General features: G+C 25.0%; 3 protein-coding genes across 3 annotated transcripts; all 3 read left to right on the forward strand.

The window, feature by feature from the left end:
* Positions 1-509: 509 nt before the first annotated feature.
* OCT59_008496 (uncharacterized protein) lies at positions 510-1286 on the forward strand (the record flags this gene model as incomplete). Its single annotated transcript, XM_066142513.1, has 2 exons — positions 510-754; positions 830-1286. 2 exons carry the CDS (start codon positions 510-512, stop codon positions 1284-1286), a joined length of 702 nt encoding a protein of 233 aa, XP_065999388.1.
* A 1303-nt stretch (positions 1287-2589) lies between these two features.
* On the forward strand, positions 2590-3233 carry OCT59_008497 (uncharacterized protein; the record flags this gene model as incomplete). The annotated part of the gene is made up of 3 exons (XM_066142514.1): positions 2590-2739; positions 2808-2984; positions 3087-3233. 3 exons carry the CDS (start codon positions 2590-2592, stop codon positions 3231-3233), a joined length of 474 nt encoding a protein of 157 aa, XP_065999389.1.
* Positions 3234-17323: 14090 nt separating this feature from the next.
* Positions 17324-20245, forward strand: OCT59_008498 (uncharacterized protein; the record flags this gene model as incomplete). Its single annotated transcript, XM_066142515.1, has 9 exons — positions 17324-17326; positions 17548-17937; positions 18009-18138; positions 18271-18401; positions 18477-18869; positions 18949-18989; positions 19057-19312; positions 19400-19612; positions 19991-20245. 9 exons carry the CDS (start codon positions 17324-17326, stop codon positions 20243-20245), a joined length of 1812 nt encoding a protein of 603 aa, XP_065999390.1.
* Positions 20246-23428: the final 3183 nt, after the last annotated feature.

The following is a 23428-nucleotide window of genomic DNA, read 5'->3' on the forward strand; positions in this document are numbered from 1 at the left end:
TTGACGTTTCTTTTCAAAAATTTCACGTGACCCGTCCTAATCGGGCAGAATGCAACAAGATTTACAAAATCAGAAGATCAAGAAGCTTCTTTTTTGAGTTAGCAGATCACCCTTCTAACACCAATGATATTCATCTAAAGATACACACAAATGATTATCATATGAACAAAACCCCTATTAGGTATAACTCAACATGTAGCTTTTCTAACTTGAAATATCAGCTTAGTAAGATGTTACAACATTTTTTTTCCCATCAAGCTGTTATCCCACGTACGGTGCAAAAAAAGTATTTTAATCTTATTCGGTCAAAACTTTTAGATAGATATTATCTTATCAAATCACATGGTGAAAAACAAAATTCTAGAAACACATACACAAAAACTTTCTTTAATTTTTCATATAAACGATATTGTTTTTATTTTGGCATTTTTACACCCTGCCACCATAGTATTACACATGAGTTTGCTCCTGAACATGGCATAGTGTGCTCAGTTTCTACTCCTTACATCATGTCATTTAAACGACGTGGTTGTATTTTACATCAAAAACTTATTAACCTTTTTCAGTACAAGAATGGTACTGATCATATTATAGATACCTACCCAAATAACAAGACATTTCATGCTACCCACTTATTTAACCATTGGAAAAAGAAAACTATCAAACACATTTATTCCCAGCGTCTCGGGATTTCTTACAACAGTCAATACTTCGCTAACAACGTTAAACGCATCTGCTCTTTGGAGAGACGCATGTACCGGAAACGATTACATCACCTATGAATTCATCACACTACTGATAGCAAAACAAGTAAATGACAAAAACTTAGATTCGAACGCGCCTGTAAGTCCGTTTTTAATAATCACAGTGCTCGCAGGGATTCGCAAGTACCAGCCGATAATATAATAGATCAACTACATCGTTCTCGACAACATCGATTTCTCTTTTTACCATCGCAATATGTCTACAAACTCCTTCAACATTTGAAATATCAAAGAAATTTACGTCTTAACGATAATCAAAATTACAAATTCCCTATACCGCTTAGAGCGATTAAACCGAAAAAGCTTAAACTGAAACGTCCTATAACACCTGTCACACCCCTCCAAAATATTCCGCAGGAAATGCTGGAAGAGATTACGAACACCCATGATTTACCTGCCATCACTATACAATCCATTCCTTTTGATGATAGGAATACTTGGCATGATAAATTAGGTATCCTGATCCTTAACGACCTCCTTCCTTATGTTACAGAAGATCCCATATACGTCTCTAAGAGATAAGAAAAGCTGAAAGGGAAACACCATGCACTAGGTAGCAAAGCCTAGCTCGTGGCTATTAAAGAACGTAAAAGTCTTGCCGAACGCAACGCTGAGCATGATAATTATATCAATACACTTTCAACACGTGCAAAACTTTGGGGTACATCCTTCAATAGTATAGAACATCGTGAAGGTATGGTGAGAGACCTTACCGACTTCCAAAACCACTTTCACAAAAAAGATTTCTGTTTTGACAAATCGTCGAACACTATTACATGAAAAACTGGATAAAAGAATATCTGTTTCCAAAACTAACAAAAAACTAGAACAACTTGAGCTGGAATTTGCTCAGTTTAAGATTGATTATTTCTCAGTCATGAATAGCAGCGCTGACCATTACCGTTATAAAAGTCACACGTCTGATGACACAAAAGAATTAGAACTCCGACCATGTAAACACCCAGATAATATGTCTTTAGATAACATTAAACAAATAGGTTCCATTAAAAAACTTTGATCAGATTTACTGATCACGGATGATGTTAACGTCTCCACCTTTTAAGAATTATAATTTTTATTATATTTTTTTTACACCAGTAGTTTACTATATCTTAACACCGGGTAACCCCCATCGTACAATTTAACTACAACCGTACACAATTAGAATAGTGTGAACCATTCCATCTCTGACAGTATTTACAAATGGCGGCCATATTGGTCGAAAGAACAATATGGATCTCTTTTTTTTTTAATTTTTGATTGTTCTACCTGGCGGGTTTCTCCTGAGAATGATCTTGGATCTGACTCACGGTCTCCCTTTTTTAAAGGTCAGAAGTCGTCACGCTTAGGGGTGGCTTGACATGTAGTGATAGAATTACTTTAGACTCATTTGTATGTTGTCCGTGTAATTGATACTACCGTTTGGTTCTTTCTGTTGCATAAAAATAAAAAATAAAAATAAAGTAAAAGTCTAGTATTAAAACAAAGATCCAATTTAAAACAAATCCGTCAGAGCAAAGATTTATTCGAATGATAATTTTGAAAGGAAATTTTCAAATAATTCTTTCGGTATTGGTATTAACATTGGATCAGATGGTACAAAGGTGAAAGCATGGTGAAAGAAAGGAAGGAGCGGGATTGTTGGCAATTAACTAGGGACTTGACTGTTGAAGAATTTGAAGAATGTAAAAAGATTGAATGTGAATTTGTGAAGAAGGTGGTGAATAGAGATTCTTTCACAGGTCATTTCGCTAAGATTCTTAAAATATCAAACAAGTGGAAAATTATAGTGTATTTCAAGGATAAAAAATCAACGGAGACGGTGATGGAAGAGTCATTAGCACAGGAATCACTGAAGAGAGTATGGAAAGTGAAGAATTTCAAGGAGATTCATAGAGCAGAGAAAGTGGTGAAAGAGAAAATGGACAGACAGTCAGGGACACAGGATCTATATCACAAAATGAAAGGGATTTCGGTGAGTCTTATTTGGATGCGCCACCACAAAGAATTTATTCAGAATTAAGTGGTATTAGTATGTATCAGAATCCGAAAAAACCAAATAATGACAAAGTGGGATCTTCAAGTAAAGGAGTTGCGTTAATGGAAAATCAGGTTGTGGATGAAATTGATAAGTATAATAGAAAGGGAGTTGAAGATGATGCAACAATTTATACGGTAACGAGTAAGAAATTACAAAAAGATAACGTTACCACGGATGAGGTCGTAAAAATTATTAATGATCATGGAGAGAACTAGAATTTCGAAGGGGAATGAATTTCTTATAAAAAATATGAACCCATATGGTTAAGTTCACCAGCAAAGGATAAAATGACAGACGTACTAGCTCCAAAATATGAGGAATTGAAAGAAATTTTCGCGAAATGTGGAGAAGAAATGGAATGGGAAGCTATAGAAAAGGAAGCGGTAAGTAAGACAGAAAGGATGGAGGAATGGATGCCAAAGGATTAAATACATGTTTTTATAAAACAAAGCATCGTTTACGCGGTGGAATCACATGATGTGATACAAAAATTTACTACGTTAAATGATGAATTTACAAAACGCGTTAAGGAGGAAAATCGCGAGACGGATATTAAGAATATGAATGAAAAAGAGCAACCAGGAACCCTAAGGAAAAGAAATATCAGAAAAGGTGGAGGGTAGAACGGGAATAAGTAATTGTTTGTATAATTCTAGTTGAAGCCACGTGTTTACGTTATAAAAAACTTCCAACAGAAAAATAAAGGATTATTGGTTTTGTTTATGGTTAGGTTTGGATGTAATTATATATATATAATTAGTTTAGATACCTTATTGATTTGATACTTACGCTATGAACTTATGATTGATTATTGTAAATAAAAAAAAGAAAGAAAAGAAAAATGAAAATACATTTAAGAGGTAATTTATCTTGATAAATATTTTCTTCGTGTAATTTTTTTATACGATTAAAGTTGATATATCAGGAGTTGTATTTTTTATAGATTCTATGTAATATCTATAACTCTATATATATCCAATATAAATTTGTTACATAAATTTTTATAAATCTGTAATATATATAAATAATCTATGTATTTTTTATATAAATGTAAAAATATTATAAATATTCTATATAATATGCATATAAATATAAAATTATTTAAATATAAATTCATGTGTAATTTATAGCCAAATAAATATGATGCAAATATTTTAAATAAAATTATACAAATACAGAACTATTTAAATATAAATCCATGTATAATATAAAATCAAATAAAACATATAAAATTCAAATATACATTTTATTTAAAATTTTCATATAAATCTATATGGATTATATAAGTTAATTTTTAATAGTTAGTCTCAAATCTCATTTGTAAAATTCATTCGAAATAACTAGAAACAAACTATTATAGTTTGGTCGTACAGAGTTACACAGTTATACTATAAACTGTTTCGTTACATTACATGATTTTGTACGACCTAAATTTTTTTTAGGCTTAATCGTGAAATTATCACTTTTTTTTTCTTTTTTCGTTTTTCTTCTATAAACTCTTTCAACTATCTTCTTTCTTGTTATCAATTTTTTTCTCTTCCTTTTCATCTTCACGTTCTCAATAGCTTTACAACTTTTTCCACTTCAAAAAAGGTAAACTATATCACATGTATCACGTGATATAATGTATTTACTTGCAGTAAACGATGAAAAATAACGTAAAATTTTATTTTAAGGCATGTGTAGCTTGTGTGACATGAATGCAGGATTTGTGCGATACTGGGCAAGTTGTACTGCATAAAAAGACTGTAGATCATTACTAATAATTTTGGATACAAAAAACTCCGTTCAGCCTAATTTTTTTTTTCTTGCCGTATTTTTTTCTAGTTTTTTAATTTATAAAAACTCCTTCCTTTTAAAGTTTACTTTTTAAAAAAAAAAATTCAATGTCTGTTATTCGAGAAGAAATTGCTTTTGCAGCAGCTAATAGATCAAGTGCATTAATAAATTATAATGTCCACAATGATATACATAAACAACATGAATTTAAAAAACAAACAATTCTTACTGATAATTTTCTTACTAAAGATGAAAAAACTTATGCAATAAATTGGTTAACTAGAGGTTATGATCGAGATAAAATTCTTAATAATTCAGGACCAAAAAGAACTTGTGAAAATTGTAAAGAAGAATGTTTAGCTACGTTATACTGTGAAATTTGTGTTCGAAATTATTTAAAAGCAAATTTTTCAAATTGGACATCTGGAAATGTTAATATTGATAACTTAATCCAGAAATGTCAAACGGAAACACTTAGACCAAATGTAATAATTTAATGGATTCCATATAATAATTTAGAAAATATCAGGTATCTAACAAAAGGTGGTTTTTCTGAAATTTATACAGCAGATTGGATTGATGGAAGATATGATGAATGGGATTCTAAAAAACAACAATTAAAAAGATTTGGAAGACTAAAAGTGATACTTAAAGGATTAGAAAATGTTGAAAGTGCAAATAAAAGTTGGTTTGAAGAGGTTTGTGATCTAAATAATGTATTTATAATTACTGTAACTGGGTTTATGTTATTAACAAGTCTTTAAATTTATATAGGCTAAATCACATTTAACTATAGGTAATAAATACCCAGTGATTGTCCAATGTTTTGGTTTAACACAAAACATATCAAATGGAAATTATATGCTTGTAATGAGTATTAGGGATATAAATTTAAGAGAATATTTACAACAAAATTATAATAAACTTACATGGAAAGAAAATATCAATATTACTTTTGAAATAGTTAGGGCACTTTATTTTATTCATAAGGAAAATGCAATTCATAGAGATTTACATTCAGGAAATATATTGTTTTCAAAATTTAATAATGGTTGGAATATTAGTGATCTTGGATTCTGTGGACCTGCTGATAAATCATCAAAATGTATATATGGAAATCTTCCTTACATAGCACCAGAAGTTATTAATGGAAAAGAATATACTTTTAAATCTGATATTTATAGTATTGCAATGCTTATGTGGGAAATTTCATCTGGACAACTACCATTTATTAATCACGAACATGATTATAATCTTGTAATGAATATTATTAATGGTATTAGACCAAAAATTGTGTTAGGAACTCCTGTAGAATATAAAAATTTAATGAAAGAATGTTGGGATGCTGATCCATCAAAAAGACCTGATATCAAGACACTTGCATTTAAAATACAAGAAATGAATTTATATTATCAAAATATGACGGATGAATCATTTCAATCAGAAATAGATAGGAATTTAGAACTAGATATAACAAATAGTAGTACGGACAGTATATTATTTACAAGTAAAATTCATCAATTTGAAAATCTACCAGAACCAAGAAATGCAACAGAAGGTAATATTTTAAACAAACATTATTTATATTATTTAAAATATCTATTAATATTTATAAATATTATTTCTCTTTTTAATATTTAATAGAGGAATTAGAAGGTAATAATATAAATGCAACTTTTATACTTTATTTAAATTATTTATAATATTGCATTACATAATAAATTAGAAAGTAAATCATTAAAGCATTATTTATTTTAAACAGCATTTCATAGTAGATCATATGACTTTAATATTCCAAATAATAGTAAGTATTTTTCAAGTTGTATTGAATTCATTATAAAGTTAGATATATATTTATAAAATTTTACCTTTTCACTAGTTGATGATTTTAATAAATCAAGCAACAAGAATGATGATAGTATGATGTCAAATATAAATAGTAAAAGTTAGTAATTCATTTATATATTTCCATGAACATTTTTCTTATAAGAAATAATTGGATAAATAAATAATGATTCATTATTTAAATTTAGCCAATAGTGACAAATTGTCCAAAGTATTTAGAAAACTACAAATAAATGATGGTAAGTGAATAAGCTAATGAATAAGATAAATTTTTATATTATTGAAAATATTCATTAAACATAATTTATTTAATTTAATAATAACAAGAAACAATGCAACAAACAAAAGAGCCTAATATTGTTAATTATAATGGTAAGTAAAAATATAATGCAAAATATGCTTATTTATTCTGACTATTTTGTAATTTATTTTATTTTGATAATTAAGATGAAGATGAAATATATAATAACCCAAATCTTCATTCTGAAGTACAAAATGAATTGGAAATCCCTGATGGTAAATTACTTTTTTAACAAATAAAATGTGATAATATTTTATTTCAAATTGCTAAATTTTATTATTATTATTATTATAATTAAATTTTTTAGATATTTAAGATAAAATGGAATTAGATTTTTTCATAAACTTCAATTTTTATATAACTAGCTTTTTATAAATTATTATAAATATTGTATTCTTATATTTTAAATTATTTAAACACTAAGACTAAAGTAGCAAGGTTTATACAAATTCTTAGTTTGTAATTTAAATAATTCATATGATTTATAAATTTGTACTATAAATATTTCTCCTTCATTTGGGTAATTTTAAATGAAAGCTTTTAATTAATCCAAATTATTTAAGAATTTATAATATAAACTAATGCGGTTACACTTTGATATATTCAGCTCGCTTATAAATTTTTCGAGAGTAATTGAGTTTTTATTAAAAATCGAACGTACCTATCTAAAGTTTTTTAGATTAGGATAACATTTAGGGATGTTGACCGGTTTGTCTAGTTCGTTTTAAGTTCTAAACCAATAGTTTCAGTGGTCAAACCAGTTTTAACTAGTTTTAATCGGGTTTAACTGAAAACATAATAATAGTTTATCTTAAATGGATTATCTAGTTTTAATCTTGTAGTTAGACTAGGTTTAACTGAAAGTATAAAAGTAGTTTATCATTTTCCTAATCGATTTGAGAGCTGCGTAAATTAAAATTTGTATGTAACTTAAAATTTTAAAGTGATAAAATAATAATATTTTATAATATTTTTAATTAATACAAATTATTATCCTCATCATCTTTCATAAGGTCTTCCTAAACTAATTAACCCCTGAACTTTTGCTGTATTGCCGTTGACATAAATTACAAGTAATGGACGTTTTACAAGCATTCCACGAAAAATATTTCCAAACTGAATGAATGTCCGACATTTTTTTACTTTCCGTTCATTATCATCATAGAAGTGTTAGTTTCTATTTTATTTATATTTGAGAGGCTAGCATTAACATCATTAGAATTATCAGGAATTAAAACAATTTCCCATAATAAACTAATCTGTAAAGCGAATTTATAAATTAAAAGATAAATTTGGAATAAATATGTCAAACGACATAGGAAAAAAAAGTTTAAGTTTATTTAAGCTTAGTTATCAACTCTATTTCTCAAACTAGTAAAATAACTAGTTTTAACTAGTTTTAGCTAAATCAAAACGGTTTAAGCTTAAACTCGGTTTTAACCAGTTCGAGCGAATCAAACTACTTAACATCCCTAGTAACATTAAGAAGATTTATAATTGATACTAATACTTACTAATTAAACAATTAAAATTCTTTACAGAAATTATTAAAAGTGTAATACTATAGGAAATACAATTCCAACAAAAGAAAATGAAAAAAAAATTTATAACTTTATCTAAGAAGTGAATGTATAATAAATAATTTTTTCAAGAGAGAGTAAATAGGTTCGTGACATTTAAATTAATGTTTCACAAAGCAAAAATAGTTTAAAAATTCGAGAAACAGTTTTTTATTATTTTTTTTATTCAGGAAAAAGAATACAAACGGAAAATTATTGTTAAAGAAGTGTAACCTGTAACTACGAATTTGATGAAAGTATAGATAACTCAGTAGTTGAATTTTTTTTTCCAGTAACAAATAACTTTACACTCAATCTAACCACCTTACATTATATCTTATTTTCAAACTTAAACAAAATTCATATTTAAAATTTTACAACTTAATTCACACCATATTAATTAAACTTTATGTTTAACTTCAAACCATTTTACATTCGTATATATTTAAGCTTAAAAATCACCAAATAAGGATGTTCGTCATGAAATTATGAAATGGATTATTTCTCAAATTGATTAGTAATAGATAAAGAAAATTGAAAAAATTTTGATTTGTAAGAATAAAAGTGTATTTTGAAATTTAGACTTTTAATAAAGTTTGTAAAAGATATTTCTTTAAATGATTTATATAATCTGTTTCTTGCTATTTAATATCCATTTTAATTTACGTATATAAAATTAATATTTACGTATCGTAAACCTTTCCTAACCATAAAGAAAGCCTATAAGAAAATACATCATTCGCAAGTGAGCTTGAGTTCTTGTTTACATAATATAAAATAACGTACTTGGTTAAATATATTAAATAGCATAGACTAATAAAGTTAATTTCCAATATTATACTTCATGAAGCTCTTATTGGTTAATAAACTTTGATACGAAATTGTTAATAAGTACTTTTATCATCGTAACTAACATTCTTGCACTCTTTCGGAAATTGCAACATTTTAATAATTTGTTACCATAAGTTTGCAAACGAGTCGTTCGTGATTTTAACCTAAAATATTATTGTATGTAATACCAATAAAGTATTCGGTTAGATTTTATTTATTTTTTTGATTATTTTATAAATTATGAATAATTTTACGAATATAAAATGCAACTGAATTTTTTTTTTCAGTCAAACAAGAAACAATAACAATAATATTCTACTATTTTATTATTAAAATAAGTAATCCTGAATAGCTCATTAACCACCAAAAAAGAAAATAATTATTTATATACTGTATATACTACTTTATAACTGTCTTACATATACTGTAATTTTCATTTTAGATTTGATAAATGAAAACTTCTAATAATAACTACAACACTTAAATCCAAATTACAAAAATAAATTGACTGGATTAATCAATAGCTTTTTATTTATTAACGTCAGTACTTTGATACTACTTATTAATAAATTGAATAGTTCATTTAATTTAATTAATTTCAATTCTCAACAAAAAAAATTACGATAGTAATTCTATATAATTACTTTTGTATTGCTTTTGCATAAGACTTAACATATTTTTATCCGCTTCTTGATTAGTATTATTTATTTCTTTAATATAACTAATTATATAATTGGCAAAATCATATAATCGAAGTATTGTATCATACACTCTTAATAAAAGAAAATCTTTTAGATTCTATTACTCTGCAATGTGAATTTTTAAACAAATAATGAATATTTTTTAGATACGCACTGTATTCTATATACGATATTCTTTAATGAATAGTTTTTTACGCTCACATACTTTTTAATTCATACAATAAAATGAAAAATTTTAAATTTTTAAAAAAAAAGTTCAATTATGGTAACATATTTCTAATACAGTAATACGTAACATCACGATACTTATGATTAATAAAATATTATCTGTATAAATATTTTCCTATCTAATTGCATGTCGGTCAACGCTGTTCCTATCAGTATTTCGAGTAGATTTCCTTCCTAAATCTAATTCGAATACTTAAAAACTTAATGTATAACTCGCTAATGATTGAATAACATATAGACATTATCACAACTAAGAAATTGATGGTTTAACAAAAGATGCATTCTAGGCTCGTTTCAACTGATGAAATATAAACTTGTTCCAAATATGCGAGTTTAATAAGAGCATAAGTATGCAGAAATAATAAAATGCTAATTTTGATACTTACCATTCCTTTTCCGTCTGTTCTGTTTTAATTTATATTTAATAATATATACACTTGTGCTTCTTCGACTAATCACGAAAAAATATCACGAAAATTCACGTGATTATTCATCACCGGTGACAACACCTTTGTTTTTAATATAAACTTTCTTTAAGTTACGTTTCAAATATTTTGGAATAGTTATCAATCAGTATAGTTGTAGATTTGTGGCTAATATATTAAGTGTTAAGAAATTATTTAAATATTTCAGTAAATTTCTAGAGTGTTGCAATAAGGTTGATGAATATAACAGTAAAATTTTTGATTTATATTTAGGTAAATTAGATATTACATAATATTAACATTTTTTTTATTTACTGCATTTATTATAATTGTCCGAGGACTTTTACATTCTACGCAAAAGCATGCAATATTTGTCTGTCCCACACGTGACTTATATACACGTGACATATATATACTTTATTTAAGCTTTAATACTTTTTATACTATTAGCTTATTATAAATTTTGATACTATTAGCTTAGAATTAGTCTTTATTAAACTTTATTTTAACCTTCATAAGATGTATATAATAAATTTAGTTGTTTTTAAATTATTTCTTCATGTAATTAATGATTCATTAATAATAAACGAAAAATATAAATGAATGAAAAAATATAACATATCTTGCGTAATTTATTTTCGTTATTAAAATCTTCAAATAATAAATTAAAAATATAAAATGGATAACCAGTCTGTATTCATTCATCCTGAAACACTTAGAAAACGCAAAATTAGAGAAAATGAAACTCATAATCAACGTGAAAGAAGTTGTGCTCGTGGTGTTTATAAATCGTTGCAAAATATAACACCAATAAGATTTTACTTTGGAAAAAGTGCAGCGTGACGCCCGCTTCGGACGTTTAACGGTCACCGTTACAAAGTAATAGTTGAATTTTAAGTAAAAAAAATATACTTATTATAACTAAAAAAAAAAAATCATATAAAACGTATTTGTTCTAATAAAAAAATATATTTATCTTGATTATATCACCAATCCATCTAAGAGGTGAAAGAACGATAAAAAATTAGAAAAAAAAATTAGTAAAATAATAAGGGAAAAAATTATTAAAAATAAAAATCAGAAAAACAACATAGCCTAAAATGAGAAATAAATAATAATTTACCTATACATATATAAGTTAATAAAAAATAAATATATATATAAAAATAAATAAAAGAATTGCATAAAAAAAATTAAAAAAAAAATTAAAAAAACTGGAACGAAAGATACTAAAATTCACTTTTTTTTAAAAAAACAAAGTGAAAAGAAAATATTATTAAAATCTTGGTTTTAAAAAAACCGAAAAAAATAATATTATTAAAAAAAAAAATTCAGTCTAAAAAAGAGACCGAAAATTATTAAAAAGCAAACTCGATCTAAAAAAAGACTGAAAAAAATATTTCTTTTAAAACAGATAGCTGCGGTAAGATGCTCTGCTGCGGCCGACCACATTGGAATGACCGAAATGAAATATGATAAGACAAATTCAGAACGTACATGGAGTAGATCAGGTGCAGACATATCACGCGTTTCCATGTTGCACAATTTCAATCTTGTTAATCTAATTTTGTTTTTATATGATTAAAATTCTAGATCATATGTAATATTTATTTCACGGAGTCTATTGTGGAATATCATGATTTCACACTTAATTACCGTTACAAATTACACAAGTACACAGGCTTTATTTGTTTGTTTGTTGTATAATGAAAATACAAAATAGATTTTTTTTTAATTTGTTATCGCTTAAATTTAATTTTTAATAATTTCCTTCATTTTAAACCTATTTTAAAATTTTATTAATCTTGTTTTATCTTACTGTCTCTATGGAACTAAATATTTTAGTGATAATATACCGTATTTAAACAAATAAAAAATTCGAGTTGCACCCCAGCCAAATGATCGACATAGTTTCTAAGCTAAGTGGGCGTGCACTACATCCTAGCTTATAAACTGCCCATGGGCCAGATTAGCCCACGAGATCTGATTGGTCCAAACAACTTACCAACATTTAATTACAAATAAGGCAATTTTATAACTTTTGACCGGATATTTACTTATAAACTCATGGTCAAGGATTGCATTAATGTACATTTTGTACCACCTTGTAACTATAAAAAAGGCAAAAAAATTTTCAAGGTTACACATTAATTTGGCCAGAATTAAGATAATTTCGCCCAGCAAAATTTGGCCGGAATTATAAAACGGACATAAATGTCCGTTTGCAAATTTGGCCGGAATTATAAAAACGGACATTAATGTCCGTTTTTGTAAATTTGGTCAGCATTATAAATGCAAATATTATAAATTACATCAATTTATCATAATCCAGTAATCATAGAAAAAATAAATTATAACTTGTTAGCTATGTCTCATCAAGACATGTTAAATTGTTAAATTGTGGTTTCTATCATCAATAGATGGAAAGTTATTGGCATTTGGAAATATTTAAGAATTCAAAAAAAATCTTTTCAAACAATGTAAATATCTTATTATTTATTAATCCTAAAGGTATAAAACTCCTACCATTTAATACATCTCAATACAATCCAACAAGCTGTGTATTATTTCTTTACAATTACTTGATGACAAGTTAATGCAATTTAACTTTTAGCAATTTGGTATATTTTAACCAAAAAAAAATTTTTTTATTGTAAATTTAAGTTATTTAACATTTAAAAAATGATTTTTTGTTTTTATTTTTTACTATTAAATACAAATTATTTCAAAAATGCAGAAAATTAAATCTTTTAATTATTATTTAAAATTTATGCTATTAAATAAAACATTAATTTTTTTGTTTTTTATTTACTTTTTTATTAGATTTAAAAATTGTCAGAAATTTAAATCCTTCAATTATTAATACATTACATATTTATGGAAGTTAAATAAACATACTTATTTAATGTAATTTAGCAATTAACATTGATTAATTTTGATTTTATTAATTTTTTTTTTATTTGATGATTTTGATCCAAATTATTTCAAAAATTAATAGAAAATTAAATGATTTGGCTCTTTTAATTATGAATACAGTCAACCCTTGTTATAACAAACCCTAGGGTCCAGACCTCAACTTCGCTATAAGACTATAGTGAAGATTTTAAGAGATTTAATTGGTTAATTCATTATAGCGAGGGGAAATTTATTATAGTTGTCTGAAAAATTCACTATATCAAGGATTCGCTATATCAAAGTTTGACTGTACATTACATATTTATGGAAGTTAAATAAATATACTTATTTATTAATCTATTTAATGTAATTTAGCAATTAACATTTTATTTTAATTTTATTTATTTTTTTATTGATCCAAATTATTTAAAAATTAATAGAAAATTAAATGATTTATTTGGCTCTTTTAATTATTAATATATTATATATTTATAGAAGTTAAATAAACATACTTATTTAATCTATTTAATGTAATTTAGCAATTAACATTGATTTTATTTTAATTTTATTTTATTTTTTTATTTGATCTAAATTATTTAAAATTTGATAGAAAATTAAAGGATTTGGTTCTTAATTATTAGTAGTACATTATATATTTATGGAAGTTAGATAAACATACCTATTTAATAATGGAATTTAATATTTAAAATTATTTTATTAATATAAAACTTAATTTTTGTTTTGTTTTTATTTACAGTATTTTTTTATTTTTTTATTTTTATTTTTTTTATTAGATACAAATTATTTTAAATATTGTTAGAAATAGGATCAACAAAATCATTTATTAAAAAAATTTGGATTTGCAAATATTGCAGTAAATGTTTATCAGTACATTTCGCAAATCCAAATTTTTTTTAATGAATGATTTTGTTGATCCAATTTCTAACAATATTTAAAATAATTTGTATCTAATAAAAAATAAATAAAAATAAAAAAAGAAAAAAATACTGTAAATAAAAACAAAACAAAAATTAAGTTTTATATTAATAAAATAATTTAAATATTAAATTCCATTAAATAGATATGTTTATTCAACTTCTATAGATATAATAATATACTAATAATTAAAAGAATCAAATCATTTAATATTCTAATAATATTTAAAATAAATTATATCTAATTAAAAAAAGAATAAAACTAAAATAAAATCAATGGCCTATTAATAAAATAATTTTTCAATTGCTAAATTGCATATGTAATGTACTAATAATTAAAAAATCTAATTTTTTGACAATTTTTAAAATAATTTGTATCTAATAATAAAAAAAATATTTTAATTAATAAAATAATTTTAAATACCAAATTACATTAAATACCAATATGTTTATGTAACTTTCACATATATTTAATTTACTACTAAATACTAGATAGGTATATTTATATATGTAACTTCCACATATATTTAATATACTAATAATTGAAAGATCCAATTTTTTGGCAATTTTAAAAATAAAAAAACCAAAAGTCAATATTTTTTCAATAAACCAATTTTTTAAATGCCAAATAACATTAAATAAATAGTATATTTATTATCTACAAAGATAGTATATAATGAATTAGATAATTAAATAATTTAATTATATATTCTTAATGTAATATATATATATTATATTAAAATAAACTTCTATAAATAGCATGTGATGTATTATTTTATAACAATTAGAATAATAAATTAAATTATTAATTAATTATATCAATTATAAATTTTTGTAAATTTTCTTTATAAAATTTTCGTATAATATTTATAAAACACAATGTTCATATAACTTTTATATATTAAATAAATAATAAAACAATATCTAGTATTCTGATTTAAAAAAAAAACAAATGTTTATTATCTGATTAAATATTTACATTAAATTGCTGAAAGCTAAACTGCTTTAGCTTGAAATCAAGTAATTACAAATAGAAAGATAAAATATATATAGCTTGTTGGATTGTTTTTTTGAGATATTTTAAATGGTAGCAGTTTTATATCTTTAGGATTAATAAATAAATAATAAAATATTAACATTTTCTTGAAATAATTTTTTATATTTTTAAATATTTATAAATGCTAATAACTTTTATTTATTGATAATAGAAATTCCACTATTTAGCATATTTTGATGAGACAAAGACAACAAAATATAATTTATTTATTTATGATTACTGAATAATTAGTTAAAATATTTACATTCATAATGCTGACCAAATTTACAAAAACGGACATAAATGTCCGTTTTTATAATTCCGGCCAAATTTATGTCCGTTTTTATAATTCTGGCCAAATTTGCAAACGGACATAAATGTCCGTTTTATAATTCCGGACAAATTTTGCTGGGCGAAATTATCTTAATTCTGGCCAAATTAATGTGTACCCTTGAAAATTTTTTTGCCTTTTTTATAGTTACAAGGTGGTACAAAATGTACATTAATGCAATCCTTGACCATGAGTTTATAAGTAAATATCCAGTCAAAAGTTATAAAATTGCCTTATTTGTAATTAAATGTTGGTAAGTTGTTTGGACCAATCAGATCTCGTGGGCTAATCTGGCCCATGGGCAGTTTATAAGCTAGGATGTAGTGCACGCCCACTTAGCTTAGAAACTATGCCGATCATTTGGCTGGGGTGTCGAGTTGCTATACTTTTCCTAATCAAGAATCCCGGTGCTACCCTTGATGCATCCAGAGTAGTACCCGGAATTTTGCGCCACAATGCATATGTGTGACAAAATAAGGAGATACCAGATACGTAGCAATTTAACGCTACATTGCAGATCATGACAAAAAAAAAAAAATAAAATTTGCGAACATATTTTTTAGAAAAGAAACGATTTAACATTCAACTCATTATATATGTGCTTTTGAAGGAAGAAAAATTGTCATGCTTTGATCGCAAGTTGTGTAAGTGATAGGTGTAACTATACTTATTGTTATGTATCACGTCTCCTTATTTATATTTTTATTAAAATATAAAAATCCTTACTGTACTCTGTTACTCTATTTGAATCAAATTTTATTGAATAAAAATTTAAATATGAAGAATCACATAATTTTTACTTATTTATTATTTTATTTATTTTATTAAAACTTAAAAATTTTTTATTTTGGCTTTTATTAATCAAGATAATTATGTTTGTTAATTAATCAGTTAGAGAAAATAATAAAAATTAGAGCAACTAATATTTTTGTATATTTATCTATAATTGTCTATGATTCAATTTCACAAAAAAAAAATTTTCAAAACGGTTTTACAAGTGATAATAAAATAAAAACATATATTTTACCAGGAACATTATCCAAAACTTTATATAGCAGTATTAGATTTGTTGATTTTATATTTCTACTATCTTTTATATGCTTCGGGGACTTAACAATTTTTCAGTGTGATTTGCATACTGATGTCAAGATTAAAAGAATCGAAGAGTACCATTCAAAAAATCACATGACTCAACTGATGTAACAATAGGTAGGACCCTGAGAAATACGTAAAAATACGGAGTTTGCATAGAATGCACCAAAATAACTTGAAAATCCTTCTTTTTTTGGATAATTACAGTTTACCGCAAAAAAAAAATTAAATGCAAGTCTGTGGTTGGTGGCTCGAGAGATGCGTGCATGAATTAACGTGTCAGTCGTGTCACTGTGTATAATATATATTTTGTTACGAATAAATTTATTCGAAAAAAAAAAAAATATTAAACTGCTTAATATTAACTATGTCTTTTCAAGACAGTGAAGATAATAAATATTATTCAAAATACCTAAAGAAAAAATTTACAAACAAGAGCGGTAATGAACAAATTGATAATTTCATTCAAGAAATGCAATTAAAAATTAAAGACCGTCATGATATAGTACTTGAATGGATACCATATGAACAATTTGATAAAATAATAGAAACAAACAAAAATGGTTTTGTAACAGTGTATTCAGCAATATGGAAGGATGGTCCATTATATAAGAATTGGTGGAATAATAAATATACAAGAGATACAAATAAAGAAATTATTTTAAATTGTTTATATTATTCTCAATATCTTATTGAATTTCTAATTAATAAGGTATAATAAGTTTATTATAATATTTTAGTCTTATATGCCATATACTCCATTAATTTTTTATTTATATTTTAGATTAAGAAGTATGTCACAGATCGTACAAATAGGCATAAGGATTATTCTAAATTATATGGAATATCACGAAATCCAGATACAAATGATTACATCTTAGTTCAAAGTAATTCCATAAACCTCATAAACTGGATAAGTGGTAATGAAAAGATTGATAATTTTATCCAAGAAATTCAAGAACATCAAAATATAGTATTTGAATGGATACCATACGGTCAGTTTAATGAAATTAATAAAACTGGAAAAAATGGATTTATGACAGTATATTCAGCAATATGGAAGAATGGTCCATTAAATTATCAACATGGAAGATATAAAAGAGATCCAAATAAAGAAATTGCTTTAAAATATTTACATAACTCACAAGATCCAGTTGAATCCATAATAAATGAGGTATAGCTCTACTATAAATATTTTAAAAGTTTCTTTAATATAATTAATTAATCTTTTTTTTTATGTCTTAGGTTAAAAAACATTTGATCAAAAAATCTCATCATAAGAATTTTAAAATATATGGAATATCACAAAATCCAAATACAAATGATTTTATTTTAGTTCAAAATAATTCCATAAACCTCATAAACTGGATAAGTGGTAATGAAAAGATTAATGAATTTATACAAGAAATGCAATTGAAAACCAATAATCTTGATATAGTATTTGAATGGATACCATACAATCAGTTTAATGAAATTAATGAAACTGGAAAAAATGGATTTATGACAGTATATTCAGCAATATGGAAGGATGGTCCATTAAATTATCAATATGGAAGATATAAAAGAGATCCAAATAAAGAAATTTCTTTAAAATGTTTGCATAACTCACAAGATCCAGTTGAATCCCTAATAAATGAGGTATATAACTACTAGTATATATATGTTAAAAGTTTCTTTAATATAATTTATTAATCACTTTTTTTTGTGTCTTAGGTTAAAAAACATTTGGTAAAAAAATCCCATTATAAAAATTTTGAAACATATGGAATATCCCAGAATTCAGATACAAATGAGTTTATTATAGTTCAAAATAATTTAATAAACCTCATAAACTGGGTGAGCAGTAATGATAAAATTGATGATTTCATTCAAGAAATGTATATGAAAATTGTGGACTATAATGACATAGTATTTGAGTGGATTCCATACAATCAGTTTTATCAAATTAAAGAAATTGGTAATAACGGTTTCATGATAGCAATATGGAAAGACGGTCCATTATATTATAGTGAGCATTATAAAGAATATACAAGAGATTCAAATAAAGAGGTTACTTTAGTATATTTATATAACTCACAGGATCCAATCAAATACTTAATAAATGAGGTATATACTTTGTATATTTTTATAATATTTTTTTTTTACTTATGACTTATCATATTAATTAATTTTTTGTTATAATTAGTCCAAAAAATATTCAAACAAAAAATTATGGCAAAGGAATTGGTAAAATATATGGAATATCTCAAAATCCAGATAAAAGTAATTATATTTTAGTTCTTTCTCAGATAAGTGAAAATGAAAAAGTTAATGATTTCATTCAAGAAATGCAATTAAATGTTGATGATTTATCATTTGAGTGGATACCATATAACCAGTTTAATGAAATTAAAGAAATAGGCAAAGGTGGCTTTGCTACAATATATTCAGCAATATGGAAGGATGGTCCATTGAAAAGTCAGGATGTAAAATACAACAGAGACTCAAATAAGAAAGTTGCTTTAAAATGTTTGAATAATTCACAAAATATTAATAGATTACTAAATGAGGTATGAAATTATTTCACAGAATTTTTTAACTACTTATTAATACTAATATACTAATACTTACTAATACTTTATAATAAATATTAATAGGTTAGGGCATATTCAACTAAAGCAGATGAATATGAGAGAATTATAAAAGTTTATGGAATATCACAAGATCCAGATACAAAAAATTATATTATTGTTCTTCACTATGCAGCAGGTGGAGATTTTAACAATTGGATAAATAAAAATGAAAATTATAAATACTTTAACTGGAAAAGTAAAGTACGAACATTATATAATATTGCAAGTGGTCTTAAAGTAATTCATAAAAAACAAATGGTTCATCATGATTTTCATACAGGAAATGTATTATTTAATACTACTACTATGAAAGAATATGCTAACAAAATATATATTTCAGATATGGGATTATGTGGAGGGGTTGATGATATCAATCAAAATAATATTTATGGAGTTATGCCTTATATAGCTCCTGAAGTATTAAGGGGGAAACCTTATACTCAAGCAGCAGATATCTATAGTTTTGGTATGATTATGTATTTCGCTGCAACTGGCAGACAACCTTTTGATGATTGTGCACACGATCATTATTTAGCATTGGATATTTGTAATGGAATTAGGCCTATAATAAATGAGCCAGAAGCACCAAAAAGTTATATTGATTTAATGAAAAAGTGTTTGGATTCAAATCCTGAAAATAGGCCTGATATAGATAAATTAAGTAAATTGCTTTGGTCAGTAACCAATATAAAATCTGAAATTGAAAAAGCAGAAAATTATAGAAATTTACAGCTTTCTTCTTTAAAGGGAGATAGACAAATAATTACTCATCCTCAAGCTATTTATACATCTCGATTGCTTAATCAGTTTACAAAAGATCTTCCAAAGTATGATAATTCTGAATGTTTAGACTGTGCAATTTTGGATTAGAAATTTTGTTTTTACTATTGAAAGGATATATTGTATACAATATTATGTTGCTTTAAAAAAAAAACAAATTGCAATTAAATGCATAGACTCCGATGAAATGGTTACTAAAAATAATATATAAAATTTCAATTGTTGCAACTAGTATTCTATAAACAATAAAGTCTAGAAATAAAAAATTACCAATTTTGTATAAGTTCATCAAAAATATTAATATCAAATAATGTGGAAAAAAAGCTCGTTATCAGATGTATTTACAAATTACAAATTAGTAACAACTGATGGTATAGTTGGGCTTATAAAAAAACAAAAAATATTATTAACAATTATACATGCTGCCCAAATTATTTTGGGATGAATTTAATGTAGGGAAAAATTGAAATTTAAACACTGATAATTGTAAATGTCAATTTGCTTGACTGTCATAAATCTGACTTCACATTTTTTTTCGTGTAATGTTTATCTTAGAAAAAAATTTTTGCGCTTTTTAAAAATGTTAAAGAATAAAATATATATTTTGCATATTTTTAAATATTATCTATAAAAGAATTAATATTTTTGCACAATTTTATTAAATAAAAGTTTATTTGCATTTTATTAAATACCATATTTACATGAAATTTATGAAATTTTTATTAAAAAACGCATCTTAGTTTATTACAAAAAAATTATAACTACGCAAATATTTAAGTTAGCTCCATAAAAATCAATATGCATAAATTTTAATATCTACAGAACAACATTACTTAAGCTTATTTCACTTATTTCTCTTGACCAAAGTGTTCAAAATTTGAAGTAGAAGACAAAACGAGTCTTAGTATTATAAAAAAATCTAAACAACTTTATTTAAGCATTTTTCACCTGCTGTTTAATATGACTAAATGCTAAAATTATGTTGTGATATCTATAAAACGCGCCCTACAAAAGAAAGAATCCAAATCTGCAAAAAAAGAAAAGATTCCAATATGATCTACAAAAAAGAAAAAGAGTAAACCAACCTACAAAAGGAAAAGAACCCTGAAGATCCACTCTAATTAAAATTGTTTAGCACCATTTACTTAGTTTTTCAATAAGTATATGCTACAGAATTAAATATTGCAATATAAATTATAATATTTTATTAATGGAAACAATAATTTTAGAAATTTAAATAATTTAATTAAAGGGTATCGCCCGAGCGATTATCACCTTTACCAGCATTAGGACGGCATTTTGGGCGGAATTACATTCATGATCGGTCTTCGATCACATGACAGATTTAATATTTTTGATTGGCCAGATTGGCCACATGAACACGTCATGTTTATTTGTTTCAGTCTCAAAGTATTTTTCTTTTTATCTTTTATTTTTTATTTCTAACTTACATTCTTACACTTTGTTTTTTACTATCTCTATTTCATTATTTTTAGGTTCTTTAGTCCTTCCAGTTCTGCAATTAAGGTTCACTTTACGTTTTGTTCTTACCAATTTCTTTATTTTTTTTTATTTTGTTTGTGTTTCATATTTCATTTTCACTAATTTTATTTCATTTTTTTTAGACCTTTCAGTTCTTTTGGTTCTATAATTAATAAAGGTATGTTTTTTATTTTTATTTATTTTTTTTATTTCATTTCTATCTTATATTTCATTTCTTACTGACTTCATTTTTTTTTTACTTCATGGTTTTATTTTTTACTTGGTTTTCTACAACCTCCTATCATGATCATTTTTTTTTATTTTTTATCTCCATCATTTTTCACCTTCTATTATTTCTCATTATTCTATACTTTTCGTCTCCCATTATTTTCTATTACATCTTTTCATTTTCCACTATCTCTTTTTCTCTCTTGTTTACTTCCCATCATTTCTTTTTGTCTCTCATCGCTCCTTTTCGTCTCCCATCACTCCTCTTCATCTCCCATCATGTCCTATTTCCCCTTTTTGTTTCCTAACATTACTCCCTTTCATTTTCTATTACTTTCCATTACTCCATTGTTATTTCATTTTTTATTAGCATCTTTCTCCTTGATTATTGTAATTTACTTATCTTTTTATTTATTATTATTGTTTCTTTTCATCAGGAATTTTTTTCCGTTTAAAATCCACATGGAAATCCACATCAAATACTGTGGAAATATGTGGAAATCTAAATAGTTCCAGTATTTTCCGAATACCTCGTGACGAAACACGTGGTATTTTCGGCATAAGTCCACGAAATTCGGTGTGGATCCATGTAGGATATTGGGAATGTGTGGAATTCCACGTATTTCTGAGCAAACCCACGTGGAATTACATGGACCGACCCACCTAAAAACTTCCTGATGTTATTTGTATCACTTCATTAAAAAATACAGTGATTTTTTTCTTTAAAATCGTAAATGTGTGACTTAAATTTTAATATTTGCAAATAAAATTTCATTAGATAAGATTATTTTGAATAAATATGGTTGCAAAAAAATTTTTTTAAAATATCTTTTGTGATAAAATTTTAAGTTTAGCCGATCAAAAATTAGTAGTTACTGTCAGAAATTTACTCAATATATTGTACATCATGTGACATATTTGAAAAAAAAACCCAGGCGACGACTGGCGACGTTCAGCAATTCCCTTAAATTTTTACTATTTTACTATTTTAACTTATAATAAACCGAAATCCGCCATTTCTCAATACTTAATTTACTCATTATAAATAGAAAACATCATTTGTTTATTCATTTTATTTAAGAAAAAGTTAGATTTAAAAATTTATTTATTTTAACGAAGCTTATTAATAAAAGAGAGGTCAGCAATTTGCATATTTATAAATTTAAGACTTTTTTTTTACAATAACTTTCACTTAAAAGTTCTTTTAAAAGCATTCCAAGCTCCCCCATGAAAATGATCTCTTGTTAAATTGATAATAATTTATATTTCCTATAATTATTATTATTTTTAATTGCTTTTTATAAGTCAGAAACAAATAAATAGTCGCCAAATTTTTTGATATAAACTTTCTTTAAGTTATGTCTTAAATATTCTGAAATAGTTATTATCAGTATAATTGTAGATTTGTTGCTAATATATTGTAAATCCAATATAATATTTCAGTAAATTACTAGGTGTAAACTGTTGTGCTGCAACAAGGTTAATGAGTTCAAATCAATATAACAGTAGATATATATTTAGGTAAAAATTTTTTTATTTTCTGCATTTATTATGATAATAGTT

Source organism: Rhizophagus irregularis, chromosome 16 (genome assembly GCF_026210795.1).
Source record: "Rhizophagus irregularis chromosome 16, complete sequence".
Lineage (NCBI taxonomy): Eukaryota > Fungi > Glomeromycota > Glomeromycetes > Glomerales > Glomeraceae > Rhizophagus > Rhizophagus irregularis.